The 25,333-nt window shown below is 58.3% G+C and overlaps 10 protein-coding genes across 10 annotated transcripts, besides 23 other annotated features; 7 read left to right on the forward strand and 3 right to left on the reverse strand.

Moving 5' to 3' along the window:
* Window positions 1–56: 56 nt before the first annotated feature.
* Window positions 57–86: a tandem repeat.
* A 130-nt stretch (window positions 87–216) lies between these two features.
* EKO05_0008793 (uncharacterized protein) lies at window positions 217–2,558 on the forward strand (the record flags this gene model as incomplete). Its single annotated transcript, XM_038941702.1, has 3 exons — window positions 217–468; window positions 991–1,201; window positions 2,284–2,558. The coding sequence occupies 3 exons, from the start codon at window positions 217–219 to the stop codon at window positions 2,556–2,558; spliced, it is 738 nt and encodes a 245-aa protein (XP_038796321.1).
* An 802-nt stretch (window positions 2,559–3,360) lies between these two features.
* On the reverse strand, window positions 3,361–5,068 carry EKO05_0008794 (uncharacterized protein; the record flags this gene model as incomplete). The annotated part of the gene is made up of 2 exons (XM_038941787.1): window positions 3,361–4,861; window positions 4,917–5,068. 2 exons carry the CDS (start codon window positions 5,066–5,068, stop codon window positions 3,361–3,363), a joined length of 1,653 nt encoding a protein of 550 aa, XP_038796322.1.
* A 244-nt stretch (window positions 5,069–5,312) lies between these two features.
* On the forward strand, window positions 5,313–7,783 carry EKO05_0008795 (uncharacterized protein; the record flags this gene model as incomplete). The annotated part of the gene is made up of 3 exons (XM_038941822.1): window positions 5,313–5,412; window positions 5,463–5,495; window positions 5,541–7,783. 3 exons carry the CDS (start codon window positions 5,313–5,315, stop codon window positions 7,781–7,783), a joined length of 2,376 nt encoding a protein of 791 aa, XP_038796323.1.
* A 257-nt stretch (window positions 7,784–8,040) lies between these two features.
* Window positions 8,041–8,070: a tandem repeat.
* A 2,318-nt stretch (window positions 8,071–10,388) lies between these two features.
* EKO05_0008796 (basic helix-loop-helix protein) lies at window positions 10,389–11,313 on the forward strand (the record flags this gene model as incomplete). The annotated part of the gene is made up of 2 exons (XM_038941548.1): window positions 10,389–10,914; window positions 10,970–11,313. The coding sequence occupies 2 exons, from the start codon at window positions 10,389–10,391 to the stop codon at window positions 11,311–11,313; spliced, it is 870 nt and encodes a 289-aa protein (XP_038796325.1).
* Window positions 11,314–11,400: 87 nt separating this feature from the next.
* On the forward strand, window positions 11,401–11,850 carry EKO05_0008797 (uncharacterized protein; the record flags this gene model as incomplete). Its single annotated transcript, XM_059637388.1, has 1 exon — window positions 11,401–11,850. The coding sequence occupies one exon, from the start codon at window positions 11,401–11,403 to the stop codon at window positions 11,848–11,850; it is 450 nt and encodes a 149-aa protein (XP_059493371.1).
* Window positions 11,517–11,557: a tandem repeat.
* Window positions 11,558–11,575: a tandem repeat.
* Window positions 11,576–11,609: a tandem repeat.
* Window positions 11,758–11,810: a tandem repeat.
* Window positions 11,819–11,848: a tandem repeat.
* Window positions 11,851–11,876: 26 nt separating the features above from the next.
* Window positions 11,877–11,902: a tandem repeat.
* A 242-nt stretch (window positions 11,903–12,144) lies between these two features.
* Window positions 12,145–12,173: a tandem repeat.
* Window positions 12,174–12,228: 55 nt separating this feature from the next.
* On the forward strand, window positions 12,229–15,798 carry EKO05_0008798 (Factor arrest protein 11; the record flags this gene model as incomplete). The annotated part of the gene is made up of 2 exons (XM_038941566.2): window positions 12,229–14,978; window positions 15,030–15,798. 2 exons carry the CDS (start codon window positions 12,229–12,231, stop codon window positions 15,796–15,798), a joined length of 3,519 nt encoding a protein of 1,172 aa, XP_038796326.2.
* Window positions 12,493–12,558: a tandem repeat.
* Window positions 12,623–12,676: a tandem repeat.
* Window positions 13,124–13,186: a tandem repeat.
* Window positions 15,799–16,586: 788 nt separating the features above from the next.
* Window positions 16,587–16,672: a tandem repeat.
* Window positions 16,673–16,690: a tandem repeat.
* Window positions 16,691–16,891: 201 nt separating this feature from the next.
* Window positions 16,892–16,939: a tandem repeat.
* Window positions 16,940–16,941: 2 nt separating this feature from the next.
* Window positions 16,942–16,973: a tandem repeat.
* Window positions 16,974–17,190: 217 nt separating this feature from the next.
* Window positions 17,191–17,218: a tandem repeat.
* A 2-nt stretch (window positions 17,219–17,220) lies between these two features.
* Window positions 17,221–17,282: a tandem repeat.
* A 189-nt stretch (window positions 17,283–17,471) lies between these two features.
* Window positions 17,472–17,498: a tandem repeat.
* Window positions 17,499–17,747: 249 nt separating this feature from the next.
* Window positions 17,748–19,438, forward strand: EKO05_0008799 (L-lactate dehydrogenase (cytochrome); the record flags this gene model as incomplete). Its single annotated transcript, XM_059637389.1, has 3 exons — window positions 17,748–17,775; window positions 17,829–19,139; window positions 19,248–19,438. 3 exons carry the CDS (start codon window positions 17,748–17,750, stop codon window positions 19,436–19,438), a joined length of 1,530 nt encoding a protein of 509 aa, XP_059493372.1.
* Window positions 19,148–19,190: a tandem repeat.
* A 55-nt stretch (window positions 19,439–19,493) lies between the features above and the next one.
* Window positions 19,494–19,567: a tandem repeat.
* A 51-nt stretch (window positions 19,568–19,618) lies between these two features.
* On the reverse strand, window positions 19,619–21,315 carry EKO05_0008800 (uncharacterized protein; the record flags this gene model as incomplete). The annotated part of the gene is made up of 4 exons (XM_038941754.1): window positions 19,619–19,957; window positions 20,010–20,773; window positions 20,822–21,214; window positions 21,261–21,315. 4 exons carry the CDS (start codon window positions 21,313–21,315, stop codon window positions 19,619–19,621), a joined length of 1,551 nt encoding a protein of 516 aa, XP_038796329.1.
* Window positions 20,995–21,032: a tandem repeat.
* Window positions 21,316–23,005: 1,690 nt separating the features above from the next.
* Window positions 23,006–24,018, forward strand: EKO05_0008801 (Manganese peroxidase; the record flags this gene model as incomplete). The annotated part of the gene is made up of 2 exons (XM_038941533.1): window positions 23,006–23,567; window positions 23,624–24,018. 2 exons carry the CDS (start codon window positions 23,006–23,008, stop codon window positions 24,016–24,018), a joined length of 957 nt encoding a protein of 318 aa, XP_038796330.1.
* A 560-nt stretch (window positions 24,019–24,578) lies between these two features.
* Window positions 24,579–25,136, reverse strand: EKO05_0008802 (uncharacterized protein; the record flags this gene model as incomplete). The annotated part of the gene is made up of 1 exon (XM_038946626.1): window positions 24,579–25,136. One exon carries the CDS (start codon window positions 25,134–25,136, stop codon window positions 24,579–24,581), a length of 558 nt encoding a protein of 185 aa, XP_038796331.1.
* A 69-nt stretch (window positions 25,137–25,205) lies between these two features.
* Window positions 25,206–25,333: part of a tandem repeat that runs on past the window's edge.

Raw genomic sequence — 25,333 nt, forward strand, 5'->3', positions numbered from 1 at the left:
TCTGTGTGCTCTGGACTCTATTTTGAGCAACGCAAGATCAGTCTTGCCCGCTGCTTTGCTGCTGCTGCTGCTGCTGCTGCTGCTGCGCACGCGACTTTCCCACGCTTGCCTTTTGAGATTTCTACTGTCGCAGCAGCTACTGCACCTGCACCTCCGCGCCAACCAACTTACAACATCCCGCTGCTTAGTCTCTCCCGCCGCCCCCCACGACCCAACATGTCACTCCAGAGCGTGTCAGATGTGCCGCTTCTCATCAGCTCCCCCAACTCATCCTCCGAGCGCCGCATCTCGCCATCGTGGAGTATTGCCCACCTGAAGAGCCGGCTGGAGCCTATCACCGGAGTGCCTGCGAGCAGCCAGCTGCTTTCTCTTCGAGTTGCATCTCAGGATCCTGTACCACTCACCGGACTGGATGAGGAACAGACGCGTTTGGCGCAGTTCCCTTTGCAGCCCTACGCCGAGATCACCGTAAGTGTGTCTGCTTTCTTCTGCTCCTGTTTCGCCAACGTCACCTATACAGTTTTGGTCCGTTGTGAGCAACTACAGCTGGCCTCTCTCCAGCTGCCACATCTCACTTGTCTCGGCCCGGCTGCGCACACGTTCCGTGTGCACTAGTTGAACAGGTGCTTTGCACCATCATTCGTCGCCTCGGCCACAGCCCCAAGGCCGTTGCCGACACGCCTCTTAGGTACTTGCATAGCTGGAAGCCCCGCAGCGCCCCTCAACAGCTTCAATCCCGTCGGTCATCCTCTTGTCCTCGTACAAAACACCTCTGGGATCATGGTTTGATGGCGTCTAGCCTGTGGTCTAGATCTACCTCTAGAGTGGATGGTCTTCTGTCTTGTCGTTCTATCTCCGTGTTTGAAGACTTCTGATGAAATTTGTCCCATTTATCCACAGGATTGGCGGGCAGGAAAGCATGCCCAACAATGCTCCGCCAACGAATCACTACACATGGACATGGTTACTGAACTAACCTCCTGGTCCTAGGTCGTTGACACACGCCCACCTGCGGCCCGAACGAACTTCTCAGATCTATCAGCCGTCGACAAATATACCATGCCGGCGGAGGAATACGAAACTCGAACTGATAGTGTTCTTGCCTGGAAGAAAGCCCAAAAACTTGGTCGCTTTGATCCAAACGCGCCAAGCATAGAGCAACAGAAAGTGCTTGCATCCGAGCGTGAGATTGAAGAGAGAGGTAAGCTACTTGATTCCGTTTTTTTGGGGGTACGCGCCTGGACTCGTATGACTGTGGCGGATGCGACTTCCACGTGAAAAAGCAAATTTCCGCTGCATGCAAGAAGATGGTCAACCTCATAACCTTTCTGGTTGCAAGAACATGTCCTGGATGTGTCATTCCCCGGACATAGCTCCAAGGGGACAGCTGCATATGCACGACTCGTTCCTCGTACGCCATCGCACTCCACTACAGGAGGGCGCTGAATGTCTCATCCTGTAATCTCTCACGGAACCGGAGTATCCAAAGAGGCGCCATTCAGCTCAAGGAGCATTTGGTTTCGACTGTCGCCCCATTTGGCACATCGTGGCAGGTCTCAGGCCAAGCGCCATGCACCTCTATCTTGATGGAGGGCATGCACATTTTTGTGCGGAATATATGTCGACCAATCGTTGCCGCGCCCAGTTCCTCTACCGCTAAACGATGTTACGATCCGTATGTAGGCCGAAGATCTGTTGTCTTTTCCGAGATCGCGTTGGTATCATCCATGTTACCGGGACCAATCGTCGACGTCAGCTACGCTTTTCGCTGAAGTCGCGTACGTTGCTCACCTGCGCTGCACGTCCTCTCTAGATCTACATCAGGTCTCGATCCCGAAAGCGCATTTCATCAAAAGCGTGACAAATTGAGCAGTTTCGCACCTGATGCGGGTGTGGCATAGCACGCACAAGCCTTAATCATGCCACCGCGAGGATCTCAACATCGAGCAACAAGCGCCTCATTTCCCCGACATGATGACAGCAAACGTTTCTACGCAGATGTGGGTTCTGTAAATCAAGATCTCGTACAGCAACGAATAAGCCTCAGTCCTGCTACACCCGCTTCCCCGGCTGCAAGACAGCCTTGCTGAGGCACATAAGCCGCATCCACGTGCATCGGTGTGCATGACGCACGTGCGGCCCGTCACTTTCGACCAAGCGACGAACTACTTGTCAACTCTCTCGCGGCGCTTAAACAAGCATCTCGTAACCTGCATTGTCTTCACATCTTCGCCACATACATTTACGCAATCTCTCTAGGTCGCACAGCTAACCCCCTCCTAGGTCTTGCTGTTGGCGGCCGTGTCCGCCTCCTCCCCGAATCTGACGCGCGAAGAGGCACAGTAAGTTACACTGGTCTCGTCTCGGAAATCCCCGGAATCGGCGCCTGGGTCGGTGTCACGCTCGATGAGCCAACGGGCAAGAACGATGGCTCGGTCAAGGGCAAGCGGTACTTTGAGTGCGCGAACAACTACGGCGTATTCGTGAGACCTGAGCGCTGTGAGGCTGGAGATTTCCCGGCGCTAGATATGGATGATGAGGATTTGGAGGAGCTTTAGCATGGCACAGCAGTGGACTTTGGACTGTGGCGCAGCCGTTGGTATTACACGTTCTGAGCTTCAAACGGCATGGTGTGCGATGAGGTTTGACGTTCCATGGAATGAAGGTCCAGTCAAGATTCAAGGTGATTCTGCAATGCCCACCGACAACTGTACAGACGTAAGGGGGACTGGCACTTTATCTGCCGAGACCACTCCAAAGAAATCCAGTCTACAGACTCAAGGTGATTCTGCAATGTCCACCGACAACTGTACAGACGTAAAGGGGCCTGACACTCTATCTGCCGAGACCACTCCAAAGAAATCCAGTCTACAGTTGCCCCATCGTCATCACTGGCAGCGTCTTCAGCATCACGAGTTAGGTTTTGATGGTCACCTGGTTCGTCTAGAGGTGCCATACACCATACAAAGACCTCTCTATCCACTTTCTTGCTTCGACTGCATCATCATTGCTATCGCTACGGTCGTTTCCGCTAGTCGTCACCAATCATTCCTCAGTGATGCGAGAAGTGAGACAACAGGTCAGAGTACATGTTCGCCGTTGGCCTTTCGGTGCTGGTGTTCGACGATTCGAGCAGGCCGTACCATATCCTTTGTGAATGTGTTCGACTACTCGCCGTTAGACAGGCCGCTCCCACAGCTATACAGGTCATGCTGCGAGGTAGAACGCGCGTTGATGGCTCATCGGTGCAGCTTCTGGTGGGATTGAGGACAGCTGAATTATTCGACGGACGAGAAAGTATCTGGAAGTCGTACGTCTAGCATAGGTCGTTGGAGGGGGTTGTAGGATCAAGGTTCGCATTCATGTAAAATCGTATACGACTAGCGCCTGACTCCCCTCCCTCTTCTCCCGCAGCACGATCACGTTCTGCTCGTCAAATCCAACCCAGCCTCGGCTCACACTCGAATCGTCAAAACCCTTGTCGAGCGCCGACCTGAGCCCAAAGTTCCGTTCGCTTTCCTCGTCTTGACTCCCCTGGTCTGCAGCCTTGGAGGGCTGCACTCTGACGCTCAGCTCGCCGTTCTTGAGTCGTCGTCGACTTGTGAGCGAGGCCATGCCGCCTTCTAGATCCCAGACTCGCAGTTCGTCGCCTAGCCTGCTGACTGAAACGGCTTTGCCGCGCATGCCAACGTATGCGCCGGAGATGGAGGATGTATGACCCCAGAGGCGGTTGCCGGAGCTTATAGAAAGCGTTGAGGAGGTCGATTTGACGAGGTAGAGAGAAAGTGTATTGTCGGGGTGCGCAACGAGTAGGTAGGGGTGAGAGTAGGACATTGATGTTGGCTTGGAACTGCTTGGGTTGCTTCTCAATAGAGGCTCGCGTGATGTGCTAGTAGTAGGAGAGGATGTACGGGTACTTGACGAACATGTCGAGCGATATGCTGAGAGTGTAAAGGAGTGTTCGTCTGCTGCAGTAGCTAGTCGTGACCCGAGCAGCTCACCCTTGTGCGAGAGGTTCAGTTCTTGAACACCGACTGTCCAGCCAGAGAGGTAAGTGGGCAAAGAATATGCAATCGCTGCAGTCATGCTCGTTGCCGTTGTGCGTAAAGATAGCGACACAGGAGGCCATGCAGTGTGTGACCGTAAAGAATACAGAAGCTTTGGAGGTTCCAGCCGGCTGGAACCACCCTGCGCTTCGGCAAAAGCATAGAGAGATAGGAGATGATCTTCGGTCATGGTGAGAAGATAAGGTGAAGACATGGCTAGCGCAGACAGCATTCCGTTCGATGAAGCAGGGTGCGTGAAGAGTGCGTCGAACCTCTTCTGATCTCGATGCAATGCGAAGACCGAGAATGAACCGTCCTCAAACCCCAACACAACTCTTTCGCACCCGTCTTCACTGTCGGACGAATCGATAGCCATGGACACGGGTAGTTGCAATGTGTCTGTCGCAGCCACGTTTAATGGGGTTGACGCCAGTAGTTCGCGCTCCTTCTTCACGTTCCATGCTCTCAGCCCGCTTATTGAATCGGCCGCATATATAGTGCTGTTCGACAGCATGACCAAGAGTGGTGGCTCCGGAGGCCTCTCAGAGACTATAATTTCGCTGACGGCACATTGTCCCTGTGACCAGTTGTGACGCAAGCGGTACTGTTGCTTCCACTTGGTTTTGGCACCTTTTTTGACCAAGGCACCATCGTCCAGCCACTGCGACAACCTCGAAGAATAGTGTAGTCGGTTGTGTGCGCCTGGGTTCTTGATGCCGGGTATGCGTGTTGCGCGGGGCAGGACAAACGTTCGGTAGTAGGCTGCTTTCCACAGCTCCGAATCGACGGCAAGGTGACTGAACTTGGTCGATATTCTGCCTGTGTCAACACGAGATACCGCATAAGTTGTCATGTGTGCAGATTAGCTACCTTTGAGAAACCAAGAGTGACGACACAGGCAAGAACGACAGAATGCGCACCAGCAGCTCGTCGCTCAATCTCGACAACCTGTCCACCTTGGCCACGCGCCGCGCTTTTACAACAGGCTCAAGTTCATCGTCCACCTCACGCGACCGCTTCATGGTAGAGTATTATGCTCTGAATGGCAAAGGCGCATCGTGCCTGCGGAGTGGAGAAGGCGTTATCGTTATCACTTCCAATATCGTCTGTGCGCTGTGGCGCTGTGGCGAAACGTGACTGCGCGTTTGCATTAGCGTGTTATCGAACATCGCCGTCAGGCAGCAAACATCATTAGCCCAGAGCGATCTACGGTATCTTTCTTGCGTGCGGTCTCTTCCACCTTGGCTATGTGAATATTGTTGAACTATGGCGGACTTTGCGAGTTGGGTGAACAACAACAGAAGCCTGTGGACACGCGTCTATGATGAGGTCATTGCGCCCGACTTCGAGAAGGAGTGGAAGAAGAGTACGAATCACATGTGTGTTACGCGCTATAACAGGCTAACGACGCGTCAGGAGAGGAAGAGCAAAAAAACGAATTGAAGCAGAGTGCGTTCGCAGCTTATGCTCACGAATGCAACTAATTTACGACAGGGGACGAGAACCAGGAACTTCTGTTCAAATATATCAACCAACAGATTGTCAAAACTGCGCATCTCGTCGAAGAGAACGAGAGGCTCGAAACTGAGCTCCAGCAGAGGGTTGAGAGTACCGCACCGTCGACGACCTTTGAGGATGCAACTACTACTACGTCGATGGGCGTCTCCGAAGATGAACACCGTAATCTCGCCGAAAAGTACGACGAGCTGAGCAAGAAGTATCAGGATCTGTCCCAGAAGGTCAAATACCTCGAGAGGAAAAACAACGCCGTCATGCAAAAAAACAGAGATATGAAGGACAGCGTGCGCGCGTGGCAACAGTACGCCGATCGTCAAAAACCAAACCAGAAGCCTAAGGGCGCGTCTAGACTTGATGAAGGTCCATCAAGACTATTAGCTGTTTCTCACAACGATGAAGCTCCGCCACATATGCCCTCGAGCCCACGATCCGTCGGCACTGTACGAACGCCATTGCTCTGCGCTGATCGAGGACACTCATCACCAGCTCCGAGCGTGTTACTCACGGATCCAGAAGCTGTCCATGAAGCAGCAGCATACCAAGACGAAGGATACCTACCAAGCGCATCTGTTACCCCTAAAGGGCCGACAGCTGTGAGCCGTAGCGAGCCTCAAGATGTAGCGCGTGGTGATTCTTCCCTGAATGTGGCGTCGGACAGAGGAGGCCAATTGCGAACGGCAACTGGCGGAGTACCGAGCTCGAGCCAGACCACCGTGGATGAAGCTGCTGACCAGGCGAACCGGCTAACTCAGACAATTGATGTCGAAGACGAAGATGATTGGCCACAAATCGTTTCCGAGCGGTCGCTCAAGCGCAAACGGGATCAGCACCCAAAGGTCGATATATACGCAGGACGCTCCTCAGATGGGACTCCTGCAAGACCTCACCGTGTCAAGGATGAGCCACTGAGCAGCCCACCACCCGCTGTGCATGTACTCATGCGCACTGAGACAGTCGACCTTGATGATCCGGCGCCCGACAACCTCGCAGTACCCCAACCTCCGCAAGAATCGCCTTTCATGCATTCAAACACAGCCGGCGCCTTTCGCCATCAAAGATCTAGTAGCGCGCCGTTCTCACAAGGTCCAGGCCGGGACAACACCCATAGAGACCACAGAGCAAGGGATCATGTATCCAGCGTTCAAGCTAGGCTTCAGGCTGCTGCTGCAGAGATGCGAGCACTCAGCGTGCCCACGAATCCACACCTGGAGGACCAGCACGTCCTTCAGTCTCTTGATCCCAATATTATGGCTCCAACCTCCGAGCATTACATAAACAAGCGCTTGAAGCAGGTCGAAGTCCGGCGCGTTGAGCATAGCTTACTCGCAGAGTCTGGTGAAGCGCTCCCCCCAGTCGACGAGAATGAGCTGCGACTACCTCCAAGCGCCGCTCGTGCACGCTTCAACCACAGGATACGAGCGACCAAAGATCCTCAGACACCTGCAAGACTATTGAAACGAACCCCCGCATCTGGTTCACCGCTTGTCAAGCAAGAGCAGCAACGCACTCCTCCCGCTGGTACACCTCGGCCTGCACAAACACCATCAGGATCAAACGCACCGCGAACATCCACATCGAGTGCTCGTACAGACCAGCAACATGACATTGTACCCGATGGTCGACCGGTCTGGAGCATGCGAGCTTCTGAAAAACGACCTAGCGCTCCGAAATCGAGCACGTCTCCTTCCAGCATGCAGTCGCGTCTACGCACAAAGCCTGTGAGGGAGCTCAAGGTTCATGATTTCAAGCCGAATCCAGCCTATAACCAGGGTTATACATACGCGTTCTCAGAAGCGGTCCGCAAACGAAGCGACCGGCTGTGTCTGCCAGGCTGCACCAACCCACAATGCTGCGGTTCTACATTTCGCCGCCTAGCTGAGGCGCTAGACGTACTTCCTGCGATACAGGAAGAAGCGTTACTGGAGGACTATCTCGGCGATGCATACAGCAGTGTCATTTGCACGCAGATGTCGTCCGACGAGCGTGCTGAACTGGTACTGCAAGCACGCACAAAAAAGATGGCCAAGGACGTGGGGAAGCATCGAGAGGCTTACGAGCGGCGCCGAACACCTCCAGGCTTCTGGCGCGTCGACTTTCCTACTACACAAGAGCAGGAAGACGATAGAGTGCGAGCTAAGGAGCAAGAGGCCAAGACTGTGCATGAGCGATGGCTGGAAGCACAGCAGAAAGGCGGAAAGTGGATTTTCAGGGACGAGTGAGACTGGTCCAGGTGTGGTTGGTTGTAGAGCTGTGCTGAAGTCGACTCCGTCCAAGAGCTAGACAATGAAAGACTTTCCTGGCGTATCGTTTGTGTCGAACGGCGCGACTTCCTTTCGGCTGAAGCTGGAGCCATGGCACCTGCCGTCAACAACACCATTGCCATCTTCTTTCCCGTTCTGCCTGGCTCGTCGCCCCTCTGGCGTCTGTGTACTTGAACTACTTTATCGCGCATTCTGCCCCTGTCTCACACTCAACGCACCACCACCACCATCACCACCACCACGACGGACAGTCAGCATTGACCTCTGCACTTCACTGCAAGGCTTACCCAACCAGTCTCACTGCATTGAATACCTCAGCATCCTAGCTCAGGCTGCAATGGCTGCATTGGCACCACCACGCCCATCTCCGTTTGCCGGCCAGCCCTTCGATGTCGCCGTCGCAGGTACTGGAGCGCTAGTTGAGGAATGGCTGGAGGTGCGCAAGGTCTCGGAGACACCGGGGGTGTGTTCCCCTACGTCTTCTGTCCTTGTGTTCGTCTCAGAGTACTCACTACTTGGGCAGTCCACGATGGCCAAGTCCAAGAAATGGTACCACGGCTGCATCAGTGGCGTCCCCATCCTAACGCTTGTGAAGCGCCTATGGACGGCCTCTGGAGAAGGACTTCGCACCAACCGATACCGTCTTCCTCGCTGGGTTTACCTCACTGTGTTCTCCATGATGTGGGCTGCTGCCATCGGTCAGGTGGCTGTGGCCATCCCTGAAGCTTTGGAGGCGTCGCGCGACCAGTGGAAGAACAGTCAGCCCAAAACATATGATGACCCTATGTGCAGCAAGCTTCCAGTCGACCGTGCTTACCGCATTCTGGTGAGGGGTGCAGTTGCCGGTCTCCCTATGCTGGTCACCTTGACCATCTTCCTCTTCCCTGCCCTCTACAAGGCTTGAGGGTACTGTCTGCCTATTTTGTCAAGGTGCATAGAAGAAGCAAGCAGGAGATGTCAGAGGATGAGACTAAAACACGTTTACTTGGTGACGGAGATTCATTGTGGTGTGATGTGAGCCTTCAACTACTGCAGCAGCCTCCCTACCTCTGGTTGACCGTACAAGATTTACAAAATCCAGTGAAGTCGTCCAGCCTGCGCCAAGTGATCACATAGATCGATGCTGTAGCACAAGGGCAAGGCGGTCGAGAATGTGGGGGAGGTGTGTGTCACATGCCACCATCATGTGTCTTGTCTGCTGATGGTCCTGATTGCTTAGGCAAAGTGTAAGGGTGTCATCTGTACGATACGATCACTAGGTTCAGTACAACGTGGGAAGACAAGCGTGAGCCGTACTGTTCGCGATGATATGGCTGCCTTTCGGTTCATGATGCAGCCCGATAAGCAGTTGCAGATCATCGTGGGCTGTGGAGATCTGTAGGCCGCGGTTTGGAGCAGCGCAGAAGAGCGTCAGCACCAGGCTCCGTGGATGTCGAGAACCACGGCGTTTGGACGCTGCACTCGACGACAAGGCAAAGGTGAGCAGGGACGTCGCTTGCTAGACGTCGGCGAAGGAGCTCACCATGATGCGCAAAGGCTGCTCGAGCGGCCGCGGCAGCGGCTTGAAGGTGGAGAGCCCTGGCATGGCGCGGGGCGGGCGTTTGATTCGCCACGCCCTTAGCGCGTTCCCGCTCGGCATTGTGATGCGAACTCATAAGACCTCCCGTGACCCAGCCCCCGTTCATGTGACTTCCACCCGCAAGCACCCTCTCGCCATACAAGCGATATTCGCAGCAGCAAAGTTCGACCATTACTGCAAGCCGCCCTTTCTCTGCCTCTCCCATCTTGCAGCTGCGATTCCGACCGCGCCGTTTTGCCTCTCGGGTTCAAGTTGAAGCCTAATCCGCCTGATCAGTACTGAGCTTCCAAGCCTCACTCACGTGTATCCGCGGCGGGCACGAACACCAAGATCGCTCAGGTAAGTCCCACATATCTGCGCGTCGGTCGCAACGCTTCGTCTGGACGTCGCATCGCGCTGCGCAGCAACGAAGGGGCTCGACATGGCATGCGATGCGACCGCGGCGTTCGCGCCTGTGCCGTGGCCGCTGTGGCCGCCGTGGCCGCCTCCGCCAGCGTTCGCTGGGCGCGTTGGTGTTGTTGCTCCGCGTCCCGCCTGTGCTCGGTGCGCGCGTCCACGGCGACGAAACGAAGCACGACGGCCTTGTACACTGCGCGGCACCCGCACGTTCGCACGATACGACGGTCCTTTTTTGGGAGTGACAGTTTGGTCCCACAGCGACAGGCAATCAGTGCGCCGCGTTGGTCGCTTTGCTGGAAGCTGCGTCGCACCGCCGTACCTGCTCACCTGCCTGCGCCCGTGCTAACGTTTGTCGTTGGTCAGGACTCTACGTGCGCCTCCTCCGCGCACGATTGCTAGATAGCCATCGCACGCCTTGGTGTCGACTGTAGGGAAACGCGCGCCTGCTCCCTGCCTCTACCATCTGGGACCGGAACCAGGACTCGAACGGCAATCGTAGGCAGCTTAGAGGTTGCGTTGCCTTGTCATTCCGTGGGACCGTTGGACGACCTCCTGTCGCCTCTTGTACGCGCAGCAGCCGGGACTATGGCAGACATCGCCGGCTACCACACTGACGCCAAGCTGGGCCAGGACCTCCACTCCAACAAGCGTAAGCGCGACACGCGCGACCAGGGCATGAACAGACCGGCCCCAAACATGGGCAACACGGACCTGACCGACCAGGACACGGCTTTCCATCTTGCCGCACACAACGCTGGGACGAATGAGGACATGCAGCAGTTCGACATGCATCAGAACGGCGGCGGCAACACGTCGAGCGTGGGCGACACGGCTGCTGCTGCGTTGGCTTACCATCAGATGACGGTACCTCAGGCGACAGAGCTGCAGTTCCAAACACAAGGCACGGGCGGCGATGGGACCTTCAGCATGAGCGATCACCAGCAGCAGACTAGCATGCAAGACTTCAGCCTCGAAGCGTTGAAAGCCGCGACGCAGACGGGCCGTCCTGGGCAGCCGGCCAACAGCGATTCACCGCCACAGAGCGCGTCCCACAAGCCGCCCGTCGGTTCTGACGAGTGGCATAAGGTGCGAAGAGACAACCACAAGGAAGGTAGGTGAAGTCGATGGGGACGGTAGCGTTGTTTGATGCTGACGTGGTGGCGCAGTGGAACGTCGGCGTCGCGAGACGATCAACGAAGGCATCAACGAGCTCGCCAAGATAGTTCCGGGATGCGAGAAGAACAAGGGCTCGATCCTGCAGCGAGCGGTGCAGTTCATCACGCAGCTGAAGGAGAATGAGCAGCAGAACATTGAGAAGTGGACGCTGGAAAAGCTGCTGACGGAGCAAGCGATTACGGAGCTCAGCGCCAGCTGCGACAAGTTCAAGGGCGAGTGTCAACGGGCGTGGGACGAAGCGCAGATTTACAAGCGGGCGTGTGAGAACGCGGGCATCGTGCCGGAGGAGATCAAGGAGCGAGAAAACAACGGTGAGGCGACGGGCCCCAGCTGACTGTAGGTTGGCGGGCAGTGGAGGGGGGGTTGTGCAGGGGCGAGCCGTGCAGAGAGGTATGTGCAGGGGGGGGCAGTGCAGAGAGGTATGTGCAGGGGCGGGCAGAGGGAGTGGGCGCGTCTTGTACAGAGTGTGGTGGGTGCAAGTCCCGTCTTTTCATGTTTATTGGACTGCTGGTCGTTGGCTACCCGTACACGATGCTCTGTTTGTTTTCTGCTCTGTTTGTTTTCTGCTCTGTTTGTTTTCTGCTATTTCCTTTCTTCGGCAACGGCAACGGCAACGCTAACGGCGATGGCTCGATTCATTCCTGGCGTTATTCGGCACCTCAGCGACGCTCGTTCCAGCGAGGTTTGGGGGGTCACGTGCGTGGGAGGCAAGCCTCCAGGCAGGCGGTCCTTTGCGGTGCAGGCGCAGAGCAGAGCAGAGCCTCGCCTGAGTAAAAGACATGGTGGCATGGTGGCCTGGTGGCATGGTGGCATGGTGGCATGGTGGCATGGGGGGGGTTTTTCTTTCTTTCTTTCTTTCTTCTCTTACTGAGGCGCACCTGGCCTGGCCGCTCTTACGGCGGTGGTGGTGGTGTGGTGTGGTGCCGGGACGGTAGTAGTAGTAACGGGACTAGACGTCGTGTGGAAAGACTCGATGCATGCCCTGTCTGACTTGGACCTGCATGGAGACTGTGATGTGGTTGGTGGTCATGGCGACTGTGATGTGGTTGGTGGTCATGGCGACTGTGATGTGGTTGGTGGTCATGGCGACTGTTACTGGTGGTCATGGACGAGGTGGGAAAGAGGGACGGACCATGGGCTGCGGCAGGTGGTGGGTGCCTGGCCTAGCCCCAGCCCCAGCCCCAGCCCCAGCCCAAGACTCCCGCGGACAAGACACCACGCCAGGCCCCTCCACGCAGCACGCGCGACCATGGTCGACCACCACGAGCTGCCGGCGGCCCCCATTGTGCCTCCCGGCGTCGACGAGGGCGATCTCCTCGGCGTAGTGAACAGCGAGCCCCTCGCGCCCCTCGGCCCTCGAGAAGCAGGAGAGGCTGTCCGGGCGCGGGAGCCCGTCGAGGCCGTCGAGTCTGTCCAGCCCGTCCCCGAGGCCGAGCGCGCAGACGTCCAGGCCCCCCTCGACACGGCCACCCAGCTGGTCGACGAGCGCGATGCAGGCCACGCCGGCGCCCTCCCCTCGCTGCCTTTGCTGCCCTCGCTGCCCTCGCTGCCCTCGCTGCCCTCGCTGCCCTCGCTGCCCGCCCCGCCCGCCCTGCCCGCGCTCCCCAACCGCCCGGGGCTGCAGCGAGCCAGCTCGGTGCCAACGCCCGCCCCGCTGCACCTCCCCCCGCCTGCACCGCCCGCCCAGCCCCCGCCCGAGGCCCCCGCCGACTCGCTCTCGCTCTCGCTCAGCCAGCTGCAGCACCTCGTCCACGCCGGTGGCCTCCCGCGCGTCGAGCCCACGCCCTACGCCTTCACCTACGACGATGCCGCGAGCCTGCCCGAGGAGCTCGAGGAATGGTTCACCTACGCCGTCGAGGAGCAGGCCATGCTGCTCAAGGCCCACGCCAGCTTTGCCCAAGCCTGGTCCGCCTTCCACGGCCGCGCCGACGCGAGCCACCAGGACGCCGGCCTTGACTGGACCAGGGCAGACCCCGCCCAGCACGAAGCCTTTGTCGCCCAGCTGCTGCACGCCATGGCTCACGACGAGCCGCCAGAGAGGCTCCAGAGCCTCGAGGCCTTGGTCTACGTCCTGCTCGGCTGCTGGCACGAGACTGCGGGACTCCCAGCTGCTACCGGGGGTCATGTACACGGCGATATACGCGGTGCTGCCAGTGCTGCCAGTGCTGCCAGTGCTGCCAGTGCTGCCAGTGCTGCCAGTGCTGCCACCGGTGCTGCTACCGACGCTACCACAGACACGGCCACAGACACGGCCACAGACACGGCCACAGACACGGCCACAGACACGGCCACAGACACGGCCACAGACACGGCCACAGACACGGCCACAGACACGGCCACGGCCACAGCCACAGCCACAGACACAGACACAGACACAGCCACAGCCAACACCACCGAGGAACACGGCGAGAAACGCACCTCTGCTGCCTACGACCGATCCGCGCTGCAGGTCGAATGGATCCTGCGCAACGTCCAGCTGCTGCCTGCCACCCACGGCTTCCAGACGCTGGTCCACATCCTGCGCTCGTCGTGCATGCGCGCCTGTGGCCTCATCTCCGAAGACGAACAGCACGACGGCAACGAGGCAGAGCGCCGCGAGGTGTGGTGCGCCATGACGGCCGTCTACGCTGTGCTGGAAGTCGCACGCTACCAAGAGAGGAAACACGACGACTTGCGCCTCCGCACCGCTGTGCTCAACCTCCAGGACCCGGGCCTGCTCATGTTGCTCGTCGAGCTCATCTCCAAACTGCGCTGGGACGAGTCCATCAGCCTTCCCCTCACCAAAGTCACCTTGCTCCTGTGGAAAGCCATGCTGGTCTGCTTCGGTGGCCTGGCCGAAGCGGACAAGGCGAAGGAGTCGTTCAAAGACCACTCCCTCGATGCCGCCGATGCGCGGGGCCAGCCCATCATCACGGCCTCCCCGCTCGACTATCACCTCTTCCGCCAAGAAATCAGCTCCAAGTATCCAGCCTACAACCCCCCAGCCCCGCTGTTCCCCCTCGAACCGGAAAACCACTCCATTCTCCCCCCGCTGAGGAACCACCCAAGCAAAGTGGCAGGCAATCACGTCTTTGGATCAGGTCTCGGGGACACAAACGGCAACAACACCTCCATCCTCCATCAGCCTGTACACATTGCCACCCCGGCCCCCTCCCCCCCACCCTCACCGGCTGGCCCTGGTGGCAAAGGCGGCAAGAAGCAGAACTACCAGACGAACCAGATGCTCCCCTTCTTGTATCCGCCACTCGACGAGTCCAGCAACAACCTGGGCGGCAAAGGCTCCACCGATCTCCAGGACATACTCGTCGGTCGCAAGTGGGAGGGGTCCGATATCCCTGCCTCGATCCTGGAAGCGGCTGAGCTGTTCGCCAAGCGCATGAAAGCCACACGTGCTATGAAGCAGTTGTGGGAAGAGCGTGTGGCGTTCATGAAGTACGAGCGGGGCTGGACCGGACCGGACGATCATCCAGATATCGAGGACCTGAGTCTCGAGCCGAGAGAGGACGCTCCCAACAAGGAGAAGCCGCCAGCTGGGAGCATGGAGGAGAGGATGGACTTGGTGGAAGACTTCTACCGCAACGCGCTATCCAGCCTGCAATCTCTTATCATAGTGCTGATCAAGGCGATCCTGGCGCACGTCACCGTCCTCGTCACGCAGTCCAGTGGAGCGAACGGTCTGCAGAGCGGCTTCCAGTACCAAGACCATGCGAACGGCACCACAGCGCAGAGACCGGAGATGGATGGCATGCATGGTCACAGCAACACGCCTGCGACCAACGAAGAGCTGGACGCCATGCGCACCCAAGAGGTTCTGGACAAGGCAGTCACGGGCACGCTCATGCTGATTCTCAAGTGGTTCAAGGTGTCTCACATACTCAAGTTTGAATACATCACGCAGCTGCTGGTGGACTCCAGCTATGTCCCCTTGATCTTGAAGCTGCTGCAGCTGCAGGAGGTGGAGAAGATTGTAAACTTCAAGAGCGAGCAGGAGGAGCTAAAGTAGGTATCCTCTCTTTTGCCTACCTGCCTGCTGTACGCTAACCACGCCAGTTTCTTCCACTTCTGCCGCGCTCATTCCCGTAACGTCAGCGACGAAGGAGGCCATGACAACACAGAGGACCCACCAGACAACGGCTCGGACTCGGACTCAGCCGCCCCGCCGCCTATCCATGTCTCTCGAGGCGAATCGACCGACTCGGGTGTCGGTCCACTCCCTCGGGCGTCCCTGTCCCAGCTGCCCGAGGTGGACGAACTTGGCTTTCCCACCAGCGAACTCCCCTCGGAGCCCATCACCCACTTTTCGTGGCGCGCCTTCTTCACGTCGATCAACTACATGCGCATCATGCAGAAGATTTGCAAGAACAAGGCGCACCGCAACCTCATGCTTGTCTCGTACAAGTCGAGCCAGTTCCTTCGAAAGAGCCTCAAGGTGCCTCAGCCGCAACTGCGCCTGTACACGCTCAAGCTTTTCAAGAACCAGGTCCCGTACTGTGGGCGCAAGTGGCGTCAGTCGAACATGAGGGTGATTACGGCCGTGTATCTGCACTGCCGACCGGAGCTGCGGGACGATTGGTTAGCGGGAAGCGACGTGGATGCGGAGGTCGACGAGAGTGTGCCGCTGGAGCAGGCGTTGAGGAGTCTGACCCACTGGTTCAACTTGAAGAGGTATCCAGAAAGCCTGGGCGCGAAACCGGGCGTGCTGGGCGAGGAGATGGACTTTTTTCGAAACGAGCTGGAGAAGATGGATTGGGGCGAGGAGAAGGTGGGCGAGGGAGAGTTTGATCAGGGGTGGGGGGATCTGCAGGCTGAGGGTTGGTGAGCGACGATGTTCACCGTTCCCGACTCCCTTTCCATGCACGCTGGCTGCTTTGGCGCCCGTTGACACAAGCCTAGATGCTTCGGAACGTGAGCGCTTCCTTGCCGGACCGCAGCGCGAGGACTGGCGCATAAGAGATGCGGCGGAGGGCGGTCGCGTGACTCGAGCCTCTGCCCAGTCTCTGTCCGCGAAGCTCCAGGGCGACACATGGCCTAAGCCTCGACGTTGTACGGCGAAGACGGACATCCACAGCTTGTTGGAGCGCTTGGTCGTTGCATCCCTTTCTATTTCTGATAGCGATGAGGATGGTGAAGCCGTCGGCGACTGCGATGAAGCCGGAAATGTCGAGGGCAAGACGGATCCGATGTCTGCCTTGGGTTGGAACCAGCGAAGACCCCGGGCCAAGGCAAGAGAGGAGAGGGACAAGGTGAAGCGGGCAGGCAAGCCTCCGCCATCTGATCCCTTTTGATCGTCTTATCCGCCAGCTTGTCCGAATACAACGAGCAGCGATTCACGCTACCCCATCTACATGCTTGCGTCGTGAAACCAGGTACGTCAAAACACATGCCTCTACGACGGGCCTGGTGTCTTGCGATGCACCGCACGTACTGCCACGCTCCGCTTGGTCGGTGCATGCTCCTTTGTACGCAGACGTGATGTCCAGACGTTCAGACGCCGCCGCATCGTTACCTACCGTGATCAAGATCAAGCGCCATCATTACGTGATCAAGTTCAAGCGCCATCATTACGTGCTCAAGTTCAAGCGCCATCATCCCCCAGCACATTCCTCTCTCTTCCTCTTGCCTCTTGCCTCTTGCCTCTTGCCTCTTGCCTCTTGCCTCTTGCCTCTTGCCTCTTGCCTCTTCCCCTTCCTCTTCTTCCTCTCCTCTTCTCTTTCCCTCACCCCAAGAAGAACGAATCGGCATCTCGAGACTCGCCTGCATCTCTGCATCCACACACATGCGTTCCCTGCCTGCGACGCCGCCGGACTCAGGGGCTGCGGCCGACGCCGACGGTGCGTGCCGGGCTGCGGCAAAAGGGCCGTGTAGCGGGACGGTGTGGGTGGGGGAGGGGAGGGGAGGGGAGGAAAAGCGCCGTGCTGGGCTGTGCTGGGCTGTGCTGTGCTGTGCTGTGCTGTGCTGTGTTTTGTCTTCTTGTCTTGTCCTCTCTTGTCTGGTACCGGCCTTCGAGGTAGAAGCAGAGGATAGAGGGAAGTCTGTACTTTTCTCCACACTGGCTTGGTGTTTGGTGTGGTGAGATCGGGGGTGGGTGTCTTTGTCAACTGACGGGTGCTGGGGATGTGGGGCTTGCAGATGGCATGCACTGTGTGATTGTGCGTGCGTGCATGCATGCCCTGGGTCTTCGGTGGTCTTGGATGAAGGAAAGCGGCGCATAGCACGGCATAGTACGGCACGGCACGGCATGGCACAGCACAGCACAGCACAGCACAGCACAGCACAGCACAGCAATTCACAGCATAGCACAGCCGCGCTTCCTGGACGCACAACGCCGTTCGCGGCTCAGCGCTCCGTCGAGGCTCAGGTACAGCAGAGGCGGGATGGAGCGCGTGGAGCAGGGATTTCGCACCGTTTGGGTCCTCGTGGATTCCGAGCGCGCTGCTGCATCGAGTAACGCGGCCCGTCCTGCCCGACTCGGGCGCTGTTTGCCCGGCGAGCGGAGGAGGGAGGAGGACGAGGACGAGGTAGCGCCCCCCGCAATATGCAGCGCACGCGAGTCGTGGCGCTGCGCAGAGTACAAGATGTCGGCGTCTGCTTTTCGGCCGTTGCTGGTGCTGTTGCGCGCTTCTTCACTCCGGCTTCTCTCTCTCTCTTCTTGCACTTGCAGCGTTTCCGTGGAGTGTCGGTGATTGGTGTCCTTTACGGCTTCTTCTTCTGAGCTCGTACTGCGCTCCACGTGATAGTTGCGGATTGAACTTGGGAACGTTGCACAAGATGGCCAAGGTGTTTGAATACGCCGAAGGTGAACAGTCGCCTGCCTGCGTGCTCGCTGGATGCACGCTGACAATACCGCAGTGGCACAGCACAACTCGGCAGAGAGCTGCTGGGTCATTCTCTACGGCGACGTCTACGATGTAACTCGCTTCATCCCCGAACACCCGGGCGGCAGCAAGGTGATCCTCCAGCTCGCCGGCTCCGACGCAACAGAAGAGTACGATCCAATCCACCCGCCTGGCATCCTCGAGGAGAACCTCAAGCCTGAAGATAAGCTTGGCAAGATTGATCCGGACTCGCTGCCCAAGGAGGAGAAGACGGCCGTGGAGACGGGCGACGCCGAGGACGACGGGCCCGTGGACCTGGAGAGCATCCTCAACCTCGACGAGATCGAGGAGGTGGCCACGAAGAAGATCCCCTACAGGGGCTGGGCTTACTACTACTCGGCCTCGGACGACCTCACGTCCAAAGCCTTCAACGGCGCCGTCTACCGCCAGATCCTGCTCCGCCCGCGCGTCTTCGTCGACTGTGTGGCCTGCGACACATCCACGTCCTTCCTCGGCCACTCGGTCAAGCTCCCCATCTACGTCTCCCCCGCCGCCATGGCACGCCTCGCCCACCCGGACGGCGAATGGGGCATCGCGCAAGCCTGCGAGAAATTCGGCGCCATGCAGATCATCAGCCACAACGCTTCCATGACACCGGAGCAGATCATCGCCGACGCACAGCCGGGACAGGTCTTCGGCTGGCAGCTGTACGTGCAGAACGAGCGGGCAAAGAGCGAAGCCATGCTCGCCCGCGTGAACCAGCTCGACGCCATCAAATTCATCTGCCTGACGCTCGACGCCCCCGTGCCGGGGAAGCGCGAGCACGACGAGCGCGGCAGGAACGTAGGCTCCAACCTCCCCGTGCGCGCAGCCGTGCAAGGAAACGCGAGCGTGTCCAAGACGTCGCCCGAGGCCAAGACGCCCAAGCTCGCGGGCGTGGGGCAGAGCCTGTTCTTCGGCACGGCTGCGGACCTTAGCTGGCGCAGCACGCTGCCGTGGCTGGCCAAGCACACCACCAAGCCCATTGTGCTCAAGGGCATCCAGACGCACGAGGACGCCTACCTGGCCTCGTGCTACGCGCCGCAGGTCAAGGCTGTGATTCTGTCGAACCACGGCGGGCGCGCGCTCAACACCGCGCCGCCGGCCGTGCACACGCTGCTGGAGTTGCGCAAGTACTGCCCGGAGGTGCTGGACCGCGTCGAGGTGTGGGTCGACGGCGGCATCAAGCGCGGCACCGACGTCGTCAAGGCGCTCTGTCTGGGCGCGAGGGGTGTTGGCATCGGACGCGCGGCTCTGTTCGGCTTGGGCGCTGGGGGTAAGGAGGGCGTCGAGAGGGTGCTTGAGAGTGAGTTGTCCATCTATTTCTCCATCCATCCATCCATCCATTCATCCACCAGCACCACACAGAAAGCGACACACCACACCCGTCCGTACCCAGCTAATCCACCACCAGTCCTCAAAGCCGAAACAGAGACATGCATGCGGCTGCTGGGCGTCGAGCGCGTCGAGCAGCTGGGCATGCAGCACATCAACACGCGCGCCGTCGAGCGCGACATCTACGACGGGCCGTCGTTGGCCAGGGCCGCCGTCGAGCACGCTGCGGCCAAGGGGACCACGACGGCGACTGCCAAGGCGAAGCTGTAGCGGGGCTGTTTTTTTTTACCGTGTGAGTCGAGTCGCACGATGCGATGTGAAGCGGTAGGATAGGATTGGATAGGACTAGATAGGATTAGATAGGACAGGCCCGGCCAGACCAGGATAGGGATCGAATAGACAGCATCACCGTTCTTCTTCTTCTGAGCTTGCTTGACTTGGATTGCTCGCCTATTCGACTCGGTCCATCTGAACTACGATAGACTCGACACCATCATTCGTCTTCCTCTTGCGAACCGGAGAACCCGTGTAGACGTTGCTGTCCGTCTGAGACCTCATCATCGGTGGTCGCCTCATGCCACTGGGCAGATCGAAAGGGCTCGCCTGATGGTGAGAGGACCCAAAGATGCCGACTTGCTTGGCACCAGGCGTCGCGACTGCGTTGGCCGACTCGTGGGAGGGCCGTGGTTGCGCAAGTGGATCGGTCAGAAACAGGGTCAGAAACTGCTCAACCAGGTCGCGCATTCGGTCTGGCTGAGCGTGCAACGGCTTTTCTGTCATGTGCTTTCTCTGTGCCAGGGTCAATATGAATGCAAGAGCAACTGGTGTAGGCATCACAAACCAAAGCCAGGGCCGCTCCTTTGTAAGTCTGGTGGTAGATCAACTTGAATTCCTCATCCTTGTCCACATCCTCTGCTGTGGCCTCATCGGCCGTGGGCTGGCTCTCGTTCAGTCCAGGGGCCGTAGATGTTCGACGCGACTTTGTCTTTTTTCGCTGCTGCAAGCCGTGCATGCGCATGGCGGCCATGACCACCTTGGTGAGTGCCTCCTTGTTTCTCGATTCTGTGGTGGGCTCGTCTGATTGCAGGGAAACTGTGTCGACGCGTGAGAGATTCGAACGCCTGCCTTGCGTGTCTGCCGCATCTTTCCCTTTGCGGCTGAGCGGTCTGATATCCGAAGTGATACTGGGCGACCGTGATAGCTGTCGCGACGATGGGCGAGGCAGGGCGCTCTGCGCAGACGGAGGCCGAGAGTCTGTCAGAGGGGATGCGTTGGCGTCGAATGATATTGACTTTCGGTGAGCGTATGGGCGTTGCAATTCAGTTCCGCGAGCAGCGGCGGCAGCAACGCTTTCCCCGCCCTTGACTCTAGCTTTCCTCTTCGCAGCCGTGGCTTCTTCGAAGAGATCACGTTTGCGTTTGGGCGAGTTCGGTGCAGGTGGTGCGTTGGTAAGCGGGGGCAAGAAGTGAGCCTCGATCTCGTCCTGCGGGTCGACGGGGTTCAGAGACGAGGGTGAAGGCCGTGGTAGAATCGAGGCGGCTGCGTGGCTTTGTACAAGGTCGGCAGATAGAGGCAGAGCGTGCACTCGAAGCTCAGGCAAGAGCGCTAGCTGCGCGTCAGGGATGTCTTACGAGGAGGATGGTGTGGGCAGACCTTGGCCGGCCGAGGCGGCAGCAATGGTTCCGTACAGGAGAATCTCGGTGACGCGGGGCTTGTGTGCTTCCTCTGCCTGGCTCTCCACTTGGACGAGGATGCCAATGGGTGACTGGGCCCTTGCCAAGGTCCACCACTCATGTGCAGTGTCATTGCTGGGTGTGGTAGTTGACGGTGCCGGTGCCGGTGCAGGTGCAGGTGCAGGTGCAGGCTGACTGAGCAGCAACGACTCGAACCACGCCTCGGAGGCGTCACTCGACGTCCACACGTCGTAGCTGGGCCCTGCAGCGAGATAGAGCGGGATCTTGGCCGCGTCGACCGTCGCGAGATAGCGCAGCGAGGCCGCGGGAATGCCTGGCGAGGACGTGACGTGCTGCGAGGAGAAGCCAACGTCTGTCGTGTGTCAGCGCAAGCAGTGGCCGAGGAAACGCATTCGTACCCCGGATCGACTGGCCGTCAGGAAGCACAATGTCACCGCGCCAGACGTCGGTCATGGTGGTGTTGGTGTTCCCCAGACGCCGTCTTCGCCATGACGCGCCATTTCGCGCTGGTAAAACGCGTCTGCACGTGTTGCACCACTGCTGCACTGCCACACCCATGCCCATACCCATTGCACAGAATGTCGTGGCTCGCTCACCCATGTTCCTGCACGCTCTCTAGTCAGCGACGTCAATAGGTACATGTGCGTTACACGTGACTGCACGCACGAGGCAGCATTCTCAGTCTCTGCTTGCAGCCGCGGTGCAATTCCCAGTCACCAGGAACTCGACTCGTAGTCACCAGAAACTCGACTCGTAGTCACCAGAAACTCGACTCGTAGTCACCAGAAACTCGACTCCTAATCGTTCCCGCCGCGTCGTAACCAAACTCGGGCGAGGCTTGAGAAAGAGTGATGGCGGGTGTTTCATTCGGCAGGCAACCTCTCGCTAAGCGGCGGCAAGCTTCGAGGCATCGTACCACCACCAAGAAGACTATTGCTTCATCTAGCGAAGTCTGCGTGGAAACACCCACCAGATTATTGGAAGAGGACCCTGAGTAGCCTTGCAACTCCTGTCAGTCAGCCGTAGCGCGCGTGAGCCCTGAAAAAGGGTCACCAACGGGGAGAGAAAGCCTTTCCCTGAGGGCCGAGCCATCCACTCCGTCCAAGCTCGACCGAAACAACCTGTCTTGTACATATCCTGCGATCGGCCAGTTCGTACATTTTCACCAACGACCGTGGCCAGGCCTGGGCGCAACGGATGCGCACTCGAAAGCCCTCGCAGACCCAAGGCTACGGAATCTTGGAGAGTCAGGCCCCAGCTATCACGCAGGTCACCCGGATGCGTTAAACTCCAAGTAGCCTACTCTACGCCTAGCGAGAGCTTCTTCCTCGTCTAAAGCGCCTGGCGCAGGGATTAGCATGCGCGGGGTCGTAACCATCGCCGTTTGAGCTCGACCTCGACGCTCGCTCACCAAACTTAACAACGCTCGAAACAAGATCTTCCACGCTTTCTTTAGAAGTGCTTTGTTTCCAATCAGTGGCGCTCAGGTACCAGGCAGTCGCTTCCAACGCTGATTCGTTCTATCGGGAACCACAGCGACGCCTCCCGCTACATGGCTAGGTTGAGGTGGAGGTTGACTGGGCGTGTGGAATCATCATGTGTCAGCCTCGTGGCAGCTGCTGCGCTTCGTGCTCCTACCGACTGGGAAGAAGCGCAGGTCTGCATGTGTGACCCAGAAACTTGGCCTCGACTGTCCCGCAACTTGTCGTCAATTCACGATGCTGTTGCTGCTCTATCACACTGCAGTGTCGGCATGATCGACTACCTGTCAGACTGCACAGAGCTGTTGCTCGAGCTTGCCACAACTCCGTGCTCCACAGTAGTGAAGAGCTCGAGCCAGTGCCCTCGTCATCTGCTACACCATACTAGCGGCTGGCAGGTCTATTTCAGCGCTTTTCGACACATCGGGCATGGTGCCTGGGTTGGGAGGAACCTACGCTCGTGTCGAATCTCCACCGATTACTTCCAATTTTGGCCACTCTGCCTGAGTATGCGTTGTGGCAGCTAAAGATATAAAGCAATGCATTCGTTGCCCTCGAAACCACATCATCGTCGCTCCACAGTCGTTCACTTTTCCAGTTTCCTTCCATATCCCACGCATCACTTTCATTCAAGAAGATCTGATCATCCTCTACTTCACATAATGTATGTCTCGAACATCTTCGCCACCGCGCTGGCGGCCACCAGCACTGCGCAAGCCTTCAACATCAAAGAGGAAGCCTACAACGCTGGCCAGGTCTCCAAGCGCACACTTGGAAATATATTTGGTACTCTTTCCGGACTCCTCGGAATCAACAAGGCATCAGAGAGCTGCCCTGCCGTCTGGAGCCAGATCTCCACCCAACTCACCGCACAGTTCCTGGCAGACGGTCAGTGCACAGATGCCGCTCGCGCCGCCATCCGTTCCTCTTTCCACGACTGCTTCAACGGCGCTTGCGATGGGTCTCTGATCCTCGCCGATGAATGCTCCAACGTGGAGAACAGAGGCCTCGAGCGTCTCTGCGGCAACCTCAAGACTGTCCAGGCCAACACCGGTGTCGGCATGGCCGATCTCATCCAGTTTGCCGCTGCCCATGGCGTCAAGACGTGCCCTGGAGGCCCCACGATCCCCGTCAAGGTCGGTCGCAAGGACTCCAGCACTGCCAATGCCATGGGTGTCCTTCCCTCTGGCTTTGCCAACAGTGGCGATCTCATCCAGCTCTTCGGTAAGCACAGCACCACGAACCGCTTCTGTCTCCGTCGCAAACTAACCATTACCCAGCATCCAAGGGTTTCTCCCCCATCGACCTCGCCGCCCTGCTCGGCGCCCACACAGCCGCCAAGCAGCGCTTCACCGCGCCGGACAAGCCGCAGGAACTCGACTCGACCGTCGGCGTCTGGGACAACAAGTACTTCTCCGAGACCAAGAGCGGCAAGGCCCCCTTCACGCTCCCCTCCGACAAGAGCGTCGCGCAGAACCCCCTCACCATGCTGCCCTTCACCACCTTCGCGCTCAGCAAGGGTGCCTGGGACGTCGCCTTTGTTGGCGCAATGCAGAAGATGAGCATGCTCGGCGTCGACCCCCGGGGTCTGATCGACTGCACCTCAGCCCTCCCCGGCGGCTCCAGGAAGCGCGATGTCAAGAGCAGCAACCTCTTCGACCGATTCAGGTTCTGAGAAACGAGCTCTGTTTGTCCGCTATCTAGCATTTCTTGCCGGGTTTTCTCTCTAGGGGCCAGCCGGGCCGGCCTTTTTTTTTTTACTTCTTCCGCACCCTTTTTCTTCTGAAACCGTCTTGCACGGTGGGTAGCCTCTTTTACATAATCACAAGCCGGTGACAATGCATGCCGGCGATAATGAAACCATCTTCCATCTTATATCATCGACTTGCAGCATCTTGAAGTGTGTGTTCCATAGGGTTCATCGCAGTGCTATTGCGTTGAACGGTGATACGAGATTGACAACTACAGAATAGGCTCAAGAGAGCTGAGAGCGAGTTCATTGTCTGTTGTACTACTTTGGTCGACAAGCAGGGCAAAGGACAAACCAGGGAAGCGCCCGTCCTGAACGAGGATCGAAGACCAAGGGTAGAACCGAGATTTCCATAGCCAGCGTTGTACAACACCGTGCTCGTTGGTCAAACGGAGGCAGACCGGTGTGCCATGCCGGGACGAGTCCTGCAAACTGCCTCAGCAGCAAGGTCATCAGCCAGCACGGAAGGATCGCGTGGTGTATGCTCATGGAGGGGCACGATTTGCCGTGGCAATCAGCTCCCATGGCTTGCCGCCAACTGCGTCAGCGCTCTGTATGTGCACCTTCCAGTCTGGTGTGAAGCAGCGCGCATAGTCGTCCCAGTCCGCCTGTGGGCCTATCCAGACAATCACGTGCACACGCCGACTCTCGCTCACGCGGCCATGCGCTGCCAGGTACTCGTCCACCAGCCCAACGCGGCGCGGATAGACGAACAGCCAGGCCGAGGCTTCCGCAGCGAGCGGCTCGAGAAACCGCGTGCCATGGACGATGCGGTGGCGGGCGGCGGGCAGGTACGTGTTCGGGCTCGGCTCGACCTCGACGCCGACGATGCGGGCGTGGTACGGTGCGGCAGCGAGGTGCGCCTCGAGCAGGCCGAAGCCACTGCCGATGGAGAGCGTCAGGGCGGGCGCAGGCGGAAGGAGCGAGTGGACGTGGGCGACGAGGGGCTTGCTGAGGGCGAGACAGCAGCCTGCGTAGAGCGTGGGCCTGTCTGTTAGCTGTGGCGGGGTCGGCGTGTCTTCTACACCATCGCCGTGCACCATGTCTACTGCCTGTCCCGTGAGGACATGTAGTCAGCAAGACGCGCACACAGCGTTGGTTGACAACTGCTGTGTGGATGTGGATGTGGATGTGGATGTGGATGTGGATGTGGATGTGGATGTGGATATGGATTTGTATTTGGATATGGATGTGGATGTGGATATGGATGTGGATGTGGATATGGATGTGGATGTGGATA

Source organism: Ascochyta rabiei, chromosome 15, assembly GCF_004011695.2.
Source record: "Ascochyta rabiei chromosome 15, complete sequence".
NCBI lineage: Eukaryota > Fungi > Ascomycota > Dothideomycetes > Pleosporales > Didymellaceae > Ascochyta > Ascochyta rabiei.